The sequence below is a fragment of the Monopterus albus genome, unplaced genomic scaffold, assembly GCF_001952655.1.
Source record: "Monopterus albus unplaced genomic scaffold, M_albus_1.0 scaffold28.1, whole genome shotgun sequence".
In the NCBI taxonomy this organism is placed as follows: Eukaryota; Metazoa; Chordata; class Actinopteri; order Synbranchiformes; family Synbranchidae; genus Monopterus; species Monopterus albus.
In genome coordinates, this window is record NW_018127908.1 from 2,307,736 (window position 1) to 2,322,358 (window position 14,623).

The following is a 14,623-nucleotide window of genomic DNA, read 5'->3' on the forward strand; positions in this document are numbered from 1 at the left end:
TTTTAAATAAACACCCAGATACAGCCAGAACGTTATAATTGGTCACAGCCCTATATAAAACATTTAATAAACTGTGAAGTAGTCATTTCACGGACTGCCATCGAGCCTGTGTATTTATATGAGTCTGTTATTGTTTGATAATGGAGTCCAGCAGTCAGCTCTTGCAGAACAGAAATATAGCCACCAAAGTCTCTGTATTCACACTAGGGACCGCTCATTCGGTCATAGTTTAATAAAAGACGGAAAATTCATATTAATTGAGCATACAATAGCTTCAGAAACGCAGACTGAAACAAAGTGAAACCATTCACTTTGCATACAAATCATTCACATTCGATGGGCTTAGGCGTTGTACTCTGCTCCATTAACAACCGGGGACCTTTCCATTTTCAACTAGTTATTCATCCTACCTGTAGATTCGTTGGCTCCATGCGGAGTCCTGTGACAGATGAAAACACAACAGATTTAAGCCGTGATCCGCTCCGTGCTTGTTTCGTTTACCTATAGTAGTATTGTCACTCCACAAGAAGTTCCTGTTTGCTTAACACTCCCTCAGCTCTGACACATGGGTTCAGTAACCTGTCCAGTCCAAGGAATGGCGACGATGCTGGGACGCCACAACCCTCCTGCCAGTGCGTCACCACACTGAACTGTTGTGCAAGTTACAAAGAAAACAGAACATACCGAACCATTGTTGCAAATGGAAATTTTTACAGAATTTGACACGTGGTTATTTTAATTTAAAATAATTTGGGGCAGTAGACAACCTAAATATCAAGATGCATAAAATAAGACATAAAATAAGACAAAAAAAAAAAAAAGAGTCGCGGAATCTCTGGTTTTAAAAGGCTAAGTGACCTGCACGACCTCATCCTTGCTCAAATCACTTAGGGCAAGCTGCTCCAGTAGAGGTCACCCTAAGATCAACCTTGAGCCATATAGGATAGAAGTTAGAGCGCATGTCAAAACTATATAAAACATATAATAAAACAAGATAACCTATTATGTGTCCTATTGATTAATCTACGAAATATACCATAAACGCTTTCTCTACTAATAATTTAATTTTAAAGTCAAACACTGATTTCTACAGTATATAGGCCTCATTTGCGCATGTTTGGATTTTTGTTTGACTTTAGTCGATGCTTAAGAGGCACCCAGTTCAACATGCGTTAAAAATTGTAGAATACTTCTCACAGAATGCTTTTTTTTTTCAATGGACTATTAATAATCTATTTTTATTGACAGGCTATCAAAACGTCAGAAGGGTCCCAAATATGTTCCCTGAAGTCGTGAAACCGTTTTATAGGCTGGGTTATATTTAACTTTGTCTGTTGTTCAAATAGACTAATAGACAGAGTGGAAACAGTAGTGTTGCTGTTGAACTCTAAGCTGTGATAGGAGACCTCTGGCCACACTCAGCGCATTAGTGCCCGGTAGCTCCACTGTGGCGCACAGTTTGGTAAGGAAGACGCAAAGCTGGCGCTGTTGGTCTGGAGACATGCGACAGAAAGAGAGCACGCCTTCAACAGCAGACGATCAACGTAAAGCTTTGTTCGACATAAGCGGCAGCTTTTAGTCCTGCGAGCGCCCTGCGCGTAACTCTCGCAGTGAGGCGCATGCCATGGAGATCTATGGATGACAAGACCTGCGCGCTGCGGGTTGCTCTCAGCATCTACAGGGATCTCTAACGTGGAACATGGCGAGATGGATGAGAGGACCTCATCTCCTCGCTTTGTCTTTTACGTTTTCGATTGCACTTTTCAGGGAAACAGAGGGACAAGAACCTTTTAACAGGTTAACAGGTTTCAGTTTGAGTCCGCCGTATTTCAACCTAGCTCAGTGGTCTAGTATCTCGGCCACAGCGACCTGCGGACAGGATGAGGCTGGGTCACCGAGGAATGACTTATACTGTAAGCTTGTCGGAGGACCGACCACCGGACCTCCTACTCAAAATATACAGGTAAGGATAGAAGGGATACTGCCGACTCCTCACTGCAGCTTTTCGTCCGACCAAAACCTGGAAAGCAGTGGGAATACTGTAATAAGTGGGCGGGAAGTTATGCTATTGTGACAACGTCGGTTGAGTTATTAATATTTTTGTATTGATCTGGTCCTTTCTCCACATTTGCTCTGTGTTTGTTTTCGGAGCCGTGGCCTATTCTGCCCGCCCTGACCAAGTTGCACAAAAGCCAGAAATAGTTTTACACCACTGTGGAGTTCCAGTTCTTTTTTTTAAATAAAGGAAATACCCTTTCAGCAGTGGCCTTGCCCCCTCAGGAGTTATTCTGAAGGGCCCTTTATTGTAAGAACAGCAAATTGACAACAACACGCAAAAGCTCCCCTCAAGCTCAAGATTTATAACTGACTTACATTAATGGTTGTGGTATTTTTCACTTTTTGCTGTAGTGTTATTTGCTGATTCCTCCCTCCATTAAAACTAGGCATGTGGTTTGCTGCACATACTGAGATGTATAGCCTATTTTTCTGAATACCAACAATTTGTCTTCTTTTAGGGTCAGTTCTGTGACTACTGCAACTCCATTGACCCAAACAAAGCCCACCCGGTGACCAACGCCATTGATGGGACTGAGCGATGGTGGCAAAGCCCGCCTCTCTCCAGGGGCATGGGCTACAATGAGGTGAATGTAACCCTGGATCTTGGGCAGGTGAGATTAACATACCTTACTTTGCAGTGAACAGCTGTTTATCTGCTGCTACCTGCTGTGTGAATAATGACTACTTTGTGGTGACAGTAAAATATAGCACATGGATGTTACAGAGGGAAAAGAAGGAATGGGTTTTCTGCACTTGCTCTACTGATGCGAGATATGTTATACCATTAGTAAAACTGAAAATAGGAATATCTTTATATCATATTCTTTTTTAGTTTTTGCTGTTGATATTTGTTTTGGATATAGGGAGAAATTTGTTTGACTCATAATTTTTCATTTCCAAATATCCCAAAGGTGTTATATGATTATGTTTTCAGTTTGAGCTTCATCACCTCAGCCAGTAGTGGTCAAGCAAATAGTCTCACAGCTGGATGCTTGCCAGAAATGAGATTTACCTCCCTTGGCTGGTGAATGTGCTCCCATAATGACCCGTGTCTCTGGTAGGAGTTTGGCTCAAGGCCCGTAAACTGCATCTCACTTTCAGTTATCCATTGTGAGGAAAGAGAGGAATTCTGTCTCAGGATTAGGAATCAGAAGAGTGTAAATCAGATTTGAGGGTGCAGGTGAAGGCCTCTTGTGTGAAGGTCTTGGCTATTTGTAGTAGATTTCAAAAAGAGAACACCAAGAGGAGTGCTCTCCCAATGGGCACTGTGTCAGTCAATGGATGCTGGCTTTTCTATCTGTGTTTTTTTGACAGACTGAGCTGAGCAGAGATCCCACATGACTAAATATAGTCCACTCGTACAAGGGATGCCTGAATTTAATACATGCTAATGCTCAGTTTATTTGGGAGTAAGGAAAGCAGCATTACTGCATTACGATGTGCTAAAAAGAGCATGGCTAGATCTCCGACTGTAACTACCAACAACACAACTCCCTGCCTTCCCTCAATACCACATCGCCACCTCCACCGCGCATGCACACCTGTCACATACATTTTTCTTTTATAGCATCTGATGTAACCACCAGGGCAGTAAGCAATGCTCACCTGCCACCATTGTTTTTTTTTTTTTGAGGCAGACAATGGATTCAGCACTCACATCTTTAAATTCTGTGATGAAAACTGACTCTGTGTAAGGAACAGAAAAAAGCTGAGAAAAAGCCTGGTATGTAGGGAGCAGATTTGTGATTTACTAATGAGAACTTTATCAGATGGCTGCTTCTTTAACCTCTGGTGTATCCAACAAGCAAACTCAGCATTCTCAGATACTCACTGTCCCATGTGATAGCTTTGTAGATTTTTTTTTGAAAATCCATAGGATAAATGGTGTGTGGGCTGGACTTCGTTGAATGGGCACTGCGGTTTCTTTCATGATCAGCCACCTGGCTGTACTGGTGTTGTCTATATACTGCTCAGTAGATGTGTTAGATAGCGGCACAGTTGATGTTTATGTTAAAATGGTTCAAAAGAGAGGGCCCTTTTTGATAGAGCTGTTTCCGGCTTTTCAGTTTCAAAGATGATTGTTTGACACATGATCTGACAAGTTTGGAGCTAGACTAATCTGATTGAAAGTGAACTCAATAGTTTGTGGAGCTAGCAGTAGAGACATGCTAGCAGTATGGCTCTAGGGATAGCGGTGATGGTCTGTTTGTTCACCACTTCAGTGCAGACTGAAATATCTCAACAAAGTCTGGATGGATTATCATGACATATTGTACGGGTATTCATGGTCACCAGACAATGAACCCTCCTGGCACTGGTGATCCCCAGGCTTCTTGTAACATGCTCACTTTCTAAATCACCTCCAGCTAAAAATTCTCTTCTGGATAAATCCTGTGGCTCTGACAGGCCAAGGTAAGCAGACTGGCTGCTCCCTTTTTTATGACTTCTTTGCCTTTGACCTATGACTAGTCCTCTCTTCAGTCAGGAAATGACTTCAGTGATCTTTTGTTGGCTCTTGTATAATAGATAAAGAGTGTTTGGCATAAACATGTTTTACCTCTGGAGTAACTGACCCAAAATTAATGAATTTGATGTTAAGTGAATATGTTTGGAAGCTTATTTTAAGTGATTATCAGTAATATATCTTTTGACTTGTATATGTTTATCTCATAGTCACTTTTGCACTCATGTGTCAAGAACCAGTACTCATTTTTTGTCCATGCCAGTATAAATGTATGCCACATCTATGTCAATGTTTTCCAGGAACTTTTGCTCTTGTTAGACTATTTCTAGTTCACAGCAGGCAAGCCATTGTTCCGGTAAACATTTATACCATGTATCAGACTGCCAGTCAATCCTTTTTTTTTTTCTGGGGAATGTATTTTAGGAGCCTTGACCACATGTGCTTATCTGCCCGAGTGAGCCCAGAGTAGACCATGTGAGGCAAAAATACCAGGGCTTACTGCTGCCTCCCATCAGATGAGACTGAACTACTTCTGATTGGTGGATGCCAGAAACTGAAAGAACATCAGATGTTATTGGTTTAGATGAAGCCCTGATTAGTTGCAGGACTGATGTACAAGAAATTTAACTGGCAAATTTTTGTGTGAAGGTTAAGACTGTGGATTGCTAGTTGACTTGGTGATGGAGCTTTGTGCTGTGGTTTTGTGAGTTCATCTTGTTGTTTAACTATAATATATGTTTATTTGCTCGACAGGCTATGATGTTGGGTATACATGCTTTTTACTTTGTAAAAGATGTGAGTAAGCGCAAGATTTTGGACTTTGAATGCTAAAGTTGGAAGACAGAAATTGTCTGGTTTAGGTTAGTGCAGTGGCTTTGGCTCTGCTCACAGTTTTGCAATTGTCAAACCCAAAGCTTCCAAGAACTCAATTTTAAAAGCATTCTCCTGACACTAAAGCCTCTCTTTCTCAGGGGTACACCTCCCACCAATGTTGGTTTGAATGCTTTATTTGCGGCCCTCGCCCCCTTTTGTGGTAAAGTCCCTCTAGGGCGTATTGTGCGACATCCCTTCTGTGCTCTCAGACTCTCACAAAGGTTTGGTTCTTTTAAGCTTTGCTAAAAGTGACCTGGCCTTCTCTTTTCACTAGATAAATTGATATAAATGGAGATGTGGTGTAATTTGGTGGTGAGAAAGTACTTAAGAGAAAACAGACACACACAAACACACATGGCATTCCACTTTCCCACTGACATCAGCCCTCTTAGTGAATAGATATTCAGATACAGCCAAGCATGATGCTTACATACATGTATGGATGATCCTGTGGGTACAAATCCACTGTGCATGGCTGCACTGCATCCTTCAAAATCAAGTGGTTAGTAAATATCACAATAATATGTGTCATGTGATTTTAATATGTAATCCAGAAAAGATCAAAAATAAAAATGCTATTGAAAATCTACCCTGTCTTGTTATATACATGTGGTTAGTAATAAGGATTTGCTCATACAGTGGCGCTGGTACACCCTGACCCTAGAGACAAGATTGACAGCTAGACATAGCCCTATTGCTGTGCTGACAATGGAGGTGATGTAAGTGCCTGTCTTTAGCCGGGCCGCCTGAGATGCCGGGCCAACACACCAGATATTTACTACTCCACCAGCAGCAGCTTTAGCAGTAGCAGTCTGGTTTGGTGAATGCATCACAGGTGACTCCTGGACCGCAGATGCTCCTAAATCTGGAGCACTGATCTGAGGGTTAACATGGGATTTATTCTTCTTTCAAGGCCTTTGTCATCAATTCCTACATGGAAATGCTAACCAGTGGTCACACGTTTACTGACGCAGGCATTGATGCAATGGGATGTGTTAGAGAGCAGGACTTTCCTGGACCTATCTGAGAGGGCTGTTTCATGTGCAGTACATCCGTCAGGCTACTTTCAGTTAACGTCACCAATAGATACAGGAACAAACACTGCATCAGCTTAATATTGCAAATGTACAACAATTTATATTCTGCTGATTTATTGTCAGTGTTTTATCATTTAGTTTTCAAATTTTAAGATCTTTGAATAAAGAGGAGTTCAATCTTGCAGTCAGTTTATATTTTGACTGGCAGGTGTAGTGACACAAATCCTAAAACATATCAATTGTATAATACAACATTAAGTCATTCGATCATCAATCCCAAGGTATTTTAAGCCCTTTTATTGCCCATTTTAAACTTATTTGTAATGGTTTAATGTTTACATGTCATAAATAGGCAGATGTGCTGTGGTCAATGCAAACAGCACACAGACAGCTCTTTCTGCGCCTCAGGTTTTCAAATGAGAAGCTCAAATGTGCACATCCTAAATGTTTTCTGTTACAGCTACAGACCTCTTGTGACTTTTAGGCAGCTGTTCTTTATAACTAATTCTGTCATGGAGACAGAGGAAAAATACATCAGACTACCCCTCTCCCTTTCCACTGCCCACCTGTTGCAAGCAGACCAACAGCTGTACATTGCATTGTTACAAACCCCCCACTGGGCTGCGGTGTGCTTTGTCTGGCAGGGTCGAGTTGCTCCAACACAAAGTGATGCTTCTGCTCCTTTGAATTGCATTTCTTAGTTCTTCTATCTGTCGAGACTCGGCCCTCACTGTAGATTTAGTCCTCGTGACTCTGCAGTGCCCTTTGGGTGGAATTTGAGATTAGGATATTCAATATCTGCTTATTGACTGCACTTGATGTAAATACTTATTGATGTTGCACATTTGACATTAGATACAATTAAATTAATTATGTCTACATATCTCATCTTCACATGGTAGCATATAGCACCTACTATTAGGGTAACAGTAACTTCAATGTCATATCAAATTCATAGATGAATGATGATGATCTGTGAAATAAAGGGGCAGTAATTGTTTCAGACATGAAAGTTAATGATTGAAAAGGCTGTGAGAAATTCCTAACCAGTTTATTTATTAGTACACTTCGTTTCGTCAACACAAAGAGCTTATAATTGAAGAGATCCACATGGCAGGCATTGCAACCAACATAACTGGCCAAGGGTTATGCAACCAGTGCGGGTATGTGAGAAGTTAGAGGGCAGAACATTAGTGTAGAAGTAGCAGTGCTGCTGCAGTTCACACTTAAGGGTGCACAATTATCATGCTTGAGCTGTCTCTCTCTCTCTCTCACACACACACACACACACACACACACACACACACACACACACACACACAAACTAGGAGTTAACTGTCAGAGGGGACTCATTTAGAATTGATAATACACAAACAAACATGATACATGATTTGGGCATGAAGGTTGGACAGATTTACGAATGATGTGACTGTGGATTTGTCAAACATGTTACTACAGGTGCACCGAGAAAGGGAAAAATGTTAATATGCTGTTGTTAAAATGGTGTTTGCTCATGAGGGACGTGGTTGGCTCTGTCGTTCTGTGAATTAGAAGGCAAGAGGGATGCTTTATACCCTGTAAATGTGACACTACTAAAAAGGAGTCATGGTCAATAATAAATAAAAGAGTCCATACCTGTCACAGCTCAACCCCTGACCTTTTTGATACAAACCCATAGCCGGCTTTAACCCTCCTGGTATGACATGCTTGTCAAGAGCTTGTGGCTGCTGGTGCAGGGAGGAGCAGAGGATGGTTCTGCTCAAGTGCTATTCCAAGTGTTTTTGCCATAAGCTTGTCAGTCTGTTTCATGTCCTTCTACTCCACTGGAATCTTGTACTGGTGTGCTTAGCATGCCATCACGACAGTTCATGCTCCTTCCAAACAATACATGCAGTAGGTGCTGGACATACATTATTTTAGGAGTGTGTGTTCAGACTGCTTGGACACAACTGAATTACAGGCCTGAAATTAAGTAAAGCCATGCCAGGACTGGCACTGTCTTCAAAGATTGTTCTTGTTGTTTCTGACTGTGTTTGTTTCTGGAGGATTCACTCAGTTAATGGCACCATGTCAGTAGTAGAATTACAATAAGTACAGTGGACAAAAAGCTGAACAATACAACTATAGGTTCTTTACCGGCAGGCCTGCACTAGACCTCAGTATATTTTTAGTACTGACTGAAATGTCCATTAAGTTTGGCATCATATGCATCTGTCAGGCGCTAAGTTACTGTATTTGCAACAGTATAATGTTAACCCAGCTGTTCAGCAGTTCACTAGGTGCTCATGTACAGATACCCATTCTGAAAAAAGTGTGCCATTATCTGAACATTGAATGACATGCAGCCTCCTCAGTTAGTGTTGCAGAATTATCTTTCACATTGAACAAAAGGTAAACTAATGCAAATGTGTTACTGTCCAAACCCACAAATGCCTTGAGAATTCAAATTGTGGTGTCCGACTATACCAGAATTAGAACAGAAACACATTTTTATGTATGATAACGGATGTTGTTATTCTTGGGAACCTGCAGCATCTCTTGTAGTTGCCATCTTTATCCATATCCATGTAGCGGAGAAGATTTTCAAGGCTGTGACAGTGACAGGTTCCTGAAAGCAGTGGCATGCTCTGCTTTGAAGCATTAGGAGGGAAGGGGAATGTAGCGCTATGTTCGGAATCTGAGAGGGGTCTGCACGGCAGCCAGCACGTCTCTAACCACCCCTACACCCCTATCACCCTCCCCCATCTCACCCTCCTACCTCCCTTACCCCAGCCCTCCCTTAATGTCATCACAGCCCGTGTGAACTAAACTTCTTCCCGGTCCTCAGCAGAACCAGGATATTGATAGTAGGCAGCTCTACATGCTACTGTTTTTAGCAGGATTATATCCCACATGATTGTGTGTGCTGTTCTTTATTATTATTATTTTTTTTGGTTCTTTGCGCATCCTGTTACATGAGGGTGGAAGTGTTCTCTGATTAATTTCAAGACACACCCCATTCAAAGTTAAGGTCAGGAGAAGGCATTCTTAGCTGATTTATTTACTTACAGCATGGCTGTTTTGTTCAATGGCAATGATGATTAAAGGACAGTCAAGTCAAAGACTGTTTCTGATTTGCAACCTAATGATTTTGTTGTTTGTTATTAGGTATTGTTGGCTGTTTTTAGAGAAGAAGACCTCTGAACTCTCTCACAATCCATCAGCCCAAAAGCAACTTGATCTCCAGGCCATTACTTTTCAGGATTTTGAGGAAGAATCCACTATGATAATTGTGGCTCCTTCATGACACCATAGCAAAAGATTTACTGGGCATTATGCATTGTGCCTTATGCAAGGAGAGACAGAAACCTGAATGTCTCACATGCCCGCTGGAGTCTTCATCAAGGCGCTGGGCGATGCTAGACGAGTGCAGGCCTGCCTTCAACCTTCTCAGAAAGAAGACTAGAGAAATGTCTTATTTATAAACCACACAGTATTTTAGGTACAGTTTCCATCCAACACTTCAGTCCTAAGGGGAGGTACTACAAGTTTAGCAAATATTCCTACAGTACCCTGTTTTTTAAACATGTCAAATGTTGCTTTAGGATCCATGCCAGTACTGAAATTGCATGGAGATACATTGTGTTGCAGCCTGACAAAAACAGGACAGGGGCGTGGTGGTATGGTGTATGTGAGGCCTTTTGTTGACACTGCAGGTGTCACGTGCAGGGTGATGTCACAGGGTTTAAAATTCCAAACCATGCCAAGTCTGTGTCAGACCATAACAAAGAGAGCTTTGACTATCATGAATTACCTTTCTATTGTATAACATTCAGTCAAGCTGAAGGCACTTGCTTTGAGGGCTTGATGAGGATGCTGATGAACTGTAAAGGCGATGTACTGCTCTGAACACCTTGAGCTTGACAGAAAGCTCAGTGTTGGCAGAAACAATCACTGACATCACTTTCTGCTTTTGTAAGGCCTGTATATTCTAATGAAAGGTGATGGAAAGATAGAAAGTTCAGAGAGCAGACCGGGATCATGTGAGCTTGACTGATGTCTTTTCATTAACCAGGCTGCACCTGCACCACTTTTATTGCTGACAAATGTTGATGAATTGTTTGGACTTTGTTGTATGGTCTAATAGAATCTGCTGAAGTCAAGATGCAAGATAAAACATTCTCAAAACAGAAGGCCTTGACCTTGATTTGGTGCAACTGCTAAATCTCCATTTGTCATTTGCAGACATACAACCAAGGCTGTGCCCAGGCTTTCACAAGAAAGGAAATAAGAGTATTGTTGGAGGTGCTGGCCAAGATTTGGGCCTTACTTGATAGAGCAAGAAGGAAACTACGGAATTATGCTAAAATCCGTTCAGAGCAGTCACTGTGTTTTGTTTAGTTTCCTCTTTGTGTTCTGCTCTTTAGCTCTTCCATGTGGCATACGTCCTCATCAAGTTTGCCATTTCACCTCGCCCTGAACTGTGGGTGCTGGAGCGCTCTGTGGATTATGGAAGAACCTTCACCCCCTGGCAGTATTTTGCATGTAAGTTCCCATTTGCTATTTTTGTTTTGCATGCTTTAATTTTTTTTTTTTTTTTTGTATTCTCAAAACCAAAACAACACTTTTGTGCATGCATGTTTTTATGCATGGATGTTTTACAAATAAATGTTTGGTGTTCTCTATTGTTAACTGTAAAACATGGAATGATTGATCTTATTCCCAGTTGACAAAGGTTTTTTATGTTTAATTGCACCTCATAGCAAGCTTTATCTTCAAATGTGTTTGAAGTAAACAGGAAGAAATTGGAAACTGATTGAAGTAATGCAGTGCAGTAACACAACAGCAGCAACTACCCATTAACAAAATCCTGTGGATATCACAGTATCAGGTATTTAATAGTGAGCAGTTGTTAAGTCGTTAAGTCGTGCTTTTGTTGAAACTGTCACTCTCACTGACAATGGGCCTTTTTCATGGCAGACATTTTGACTTTCTGCACAGGTGTAGCTAATAACGTTAACAAAGGCCCAGATCCCTTTAAGTGTCCCTTTTAATCTACTGTGTGGCAGCAATTCAGGTTGTGTGTTGCCAGAGCCCCGGAACTGGCACAGCTAAATGGAATGCAGGAATTATTCTTGTTAATAATTACACCTGTGAGCTCTCTCTCCTGTGCCTTTCCTGCCATGACAAGTCAAAATGTCTTCTGTGAAAAGGGTCCATTGTGAAGATGGATTAAATTTAGTTTACTGCCACACATTTAATTCATGGTGTGTTCACGATGTGTTAAACAAATGAAAACCAATACTAGAACACTGTAACTTGCATAATGTCATTCCATTTCCAGACTACATGAATACCATAGCTGAGTACATGCTCCAGAATTGCAGAGTTTGCATATCTGTCATAATGTCTAATATCCAGGAGGCACTTGTGCCCACGAATTGTAGCAGTGACTCATCAGGTTTACATTCTCAGAGATTCTCTTTGCTTTTGTTTTCATTTGATCCAAGTTTGTGCTCTTTTAGGATCTTTCATGAGTCCAGCACACACTCACTTAAAGAATTCTCATGATTCATTCACATAGCTGTAATGCTTTTGCAGACTTTGTTTAATTTTTACACAAATATTGTGATAAAAATAGTTTGATTGTCTGACCTCATGATTCATTGATATGAAGTATTTTGGCAACTGCAACTCCCATATCAGATGTCAGACCTTCACATATGCACTGAAACTGCAATGAACTGAAAAAGGTTTCATCATTACTATGTTGTATCAGTTGGTGAGAATGTTATTATCATTTCTTTCAAATAAAAAAAGGAATGGAATATGCATTGAGAGATTAAAAGGTTTTTTTAATTTGGTTTTGGCAGATTCAAAGCATGAATGCACTGAAAGGTTTGGAAAGCAGCCCAATTCCCGCATAGTGAATGATGATGATCAGCTCTGCACGACAGAGTACTCGCGAATTGTGCCTTTGGAGAATGGAGAGGTAAAACATCACAGGAAGTAGTTTAATACTCAGACTATGTGTGAAATGTGTGAAAAACTATGTGTGAAATAATTCTGTGTTGTCCAGATTGTGGTGTCCTTGGTCAACCGTCGGCCGGGTTCCAAAAACTTCACCTACTCGCCAGTGCTGCGTGATTTCACGAAAGCCACTCACATCCGCCTGCGCTTCCTCCGCACCAACACCCTGCTGGGACACCTCATCGCCAAGGCACAGAGTGACCCAACTGTCACACGCAGGGTGAGGCATATACTCTACAGTCTCACATAAAGGTGCCATGCTAGCAGTTTCTTGGTTCCAGTTTGGATGAGCCAGATTTACTGCACTGCACCACTTACCCTCCAGCTTCCTTTTGCTGACACAAATACGCTGACCTGCTCTCCTGTGCTCACAAATTTATAATTGTCAAGACCTAATGCCAGGTCTGTCTGTCCAGTAATCACGGTAATTCCAATGGTAAAGACTGACGAGACCAATTTGGACAGCTCTTACACACTGCAGGTGCAGAAAATGGCACCTTTTCTTAATGCAGGATGATGTTAATCAAAACCTTTTCTTATTTTGTGCATGAGTAGCAGCTTCATTTGTCATGTAACACAGCTTTACTGAAACTGTTATTTTAAAATTGTGTTGTAAACTAAATCTTTTACAGCATGTATCCTCAGGATTCATGTCAGCTTTTTGTTTAACATGCTGAGAATAACAGAATAAATCAGTAATGTCAGCTGTTGATTCTTATCTTTTTTTTTTTATAATGCACTGATTCATGCCATGAAACTAGACTTAGCTCATGGGTCATGGTTTAAGTTTGTACTTGTGGACATGTGTAATTCACTTTGCTGCCAAGCAATTCCAGACATTTGTTCTGGTGTGGGCGAATTTGCTGAGCCTCTGATAACACTTATTACTTTGAAATAATGTCGCTGCTGATAACATTTCTGTTATTTGTTGACAGTATTACTATAGCATCAAAGACATCAGCATTGGTGGACGCTGCATTTGTCACGGGCATGCGCAGGTGTGTGGGAGGAGAAACCAAGACAATTCATACAGGTAACATGCCAAAAATAATATCTAACATTAATGCTTTTATGTCCAAAGTTCTCACTCATTAATTTTCCTGAGCTGACTTCATATGTGCTTTTCAAAAATTAGCTTTGAAGTGTAACTTCAACCAGTAAATCCATTACATGTGTTTATTCATTAACAGATTCAAGGTTGTTCTGTACACTGAGTTCCAGTGTGTGTAGCAGTATAGTGAGATGAGAGGAAGACCACAGAGATGCTGTCAAACCTAGGGATTTGAGTGATAATGCATAGTTTCTGAGGAAGCACAGTTACCTCATATGTTTGTACACTGACATCATCATTGTAAAAGACAGAAGATTATTTTAGATACTCTGATTACTGACTGGTAAAAAGACGAGATGTGTGATAAAGTCATGGTTTGAAAGTAAATAGCAAAACAACATAGAATTCGTGCAGGTTTCATTATGGTTCTGCAAGAAGCTGTTTTCATGTAAACAGCTCTGATGCGCTATTTGCCCAGCACCAAACGGCAGACAAAGTGCTAACTAGCAGCAATGTACAAATAGATAATTTCCTGAGGACTTGGTGGAGCCCAAAACTGATCTAAAAGAAAAGAAAATGTTAGACTCAGGTCTCAGGTTGTCTGAAACATGACTTATGAATTATAATGGTGCTTTGCATCTGTTGGATGTGAGAATAAGTAGTCAATCAAGTCAATTTTGTGTTTACAGCTTGTCTGCTGCCCCCATTTGGCCAAAAAATAATTAATTCAGGTTTTTAATGCATGTTATATTGTTATTACAGAGTCACCAGTCCTTAGTATGAACACAAAAGCAGGTTGTTAACTTCCTCCAGAAACGACAGAAGAAGGGAAGCACTTGCTCTTTCTTAACATCACAGTCCACAGCGTCACGGACACCTCTACTTCCTCCTGCTGCTGTAATACCGCTGATCATCCACAGCCACATTGGTCTCCAGTCTGACCAATGATGTGCCCTCACTCATGGCATGTTCCACAGTGGCCACCTTCTCATCCAGGGAGATCCAAGGAGTGGCCCGGGGTCCTCGGCTCCAAACATAATTTTGTTGTACATATCACAATGTTACAATGACAATAAATAAAGCTTCTTCTCTGGAGAAGCCTCCCTCTTCTCCTCCAGTCCCTCTTTCAGC

At 41.1% G+C, this 14,623-nt stretch overlaps 2 protein-coding genes across 2 annotated transcripts in view; one reads left to right on the top strand and one right to left on the bottom strand.

The window, feature by feature from the left end:
- LOC109957736 (vacuolar protein sorting-associated protein 4B-like) overlaps window positions 1–626 on the bottom strand; it is a 2,615-nt gene extending 1,989 nt beyond the window's left edge. Inside the window, exon 1 of the mRNA XM_020595868.1 lies at window positions 411–626. Within this exon, the coding sequence (XP_020451524.1) occupies window positions 411–431 (21 nt within the window). The 5' untranslated portion in view covers window positions 432–626. The remainder of the gene's footprint in view (window positions 1–410) is intronic.
- Window positions 627–1,463: 837 nt separating this feature from the next.
- LOC109957737 (laminin subunit alpha-3) overlaps window positions 1,464–14,623 on the top strand; it is a 52,971-nt gene continuing 39,811 nt past the window's right edge. Inside the window, exons 1-6 of the mRNA XM_020595869.1 lie at window positions 1,464–1,963; window positions 2,517–2,669; window positions 10,839–10,956; window positions 12,285–12,403; window positions 12,491–12,661; window positions 13,377–13,474. Of these exons, the coding sequence (XP_020451525.1) occupies window positions 1,700–1,963; window positions 2,517–2,669; window positions 10,839–10,956; window positions 12,285–12,403; window positions 12,491–12,661; window positions 13,377–13,474 (923 nt within the window). The 5' untranslated portion in view covers window positions 1,464–1,699. The remainder of the gene's footprint in view (window positions 1,964–2,516; window positions 2,670–10,838; window positions 10,957–12,284; window positions 12,404–12,490; window positions 12,662–13,376; window positions 13,475–14,623) is intronic.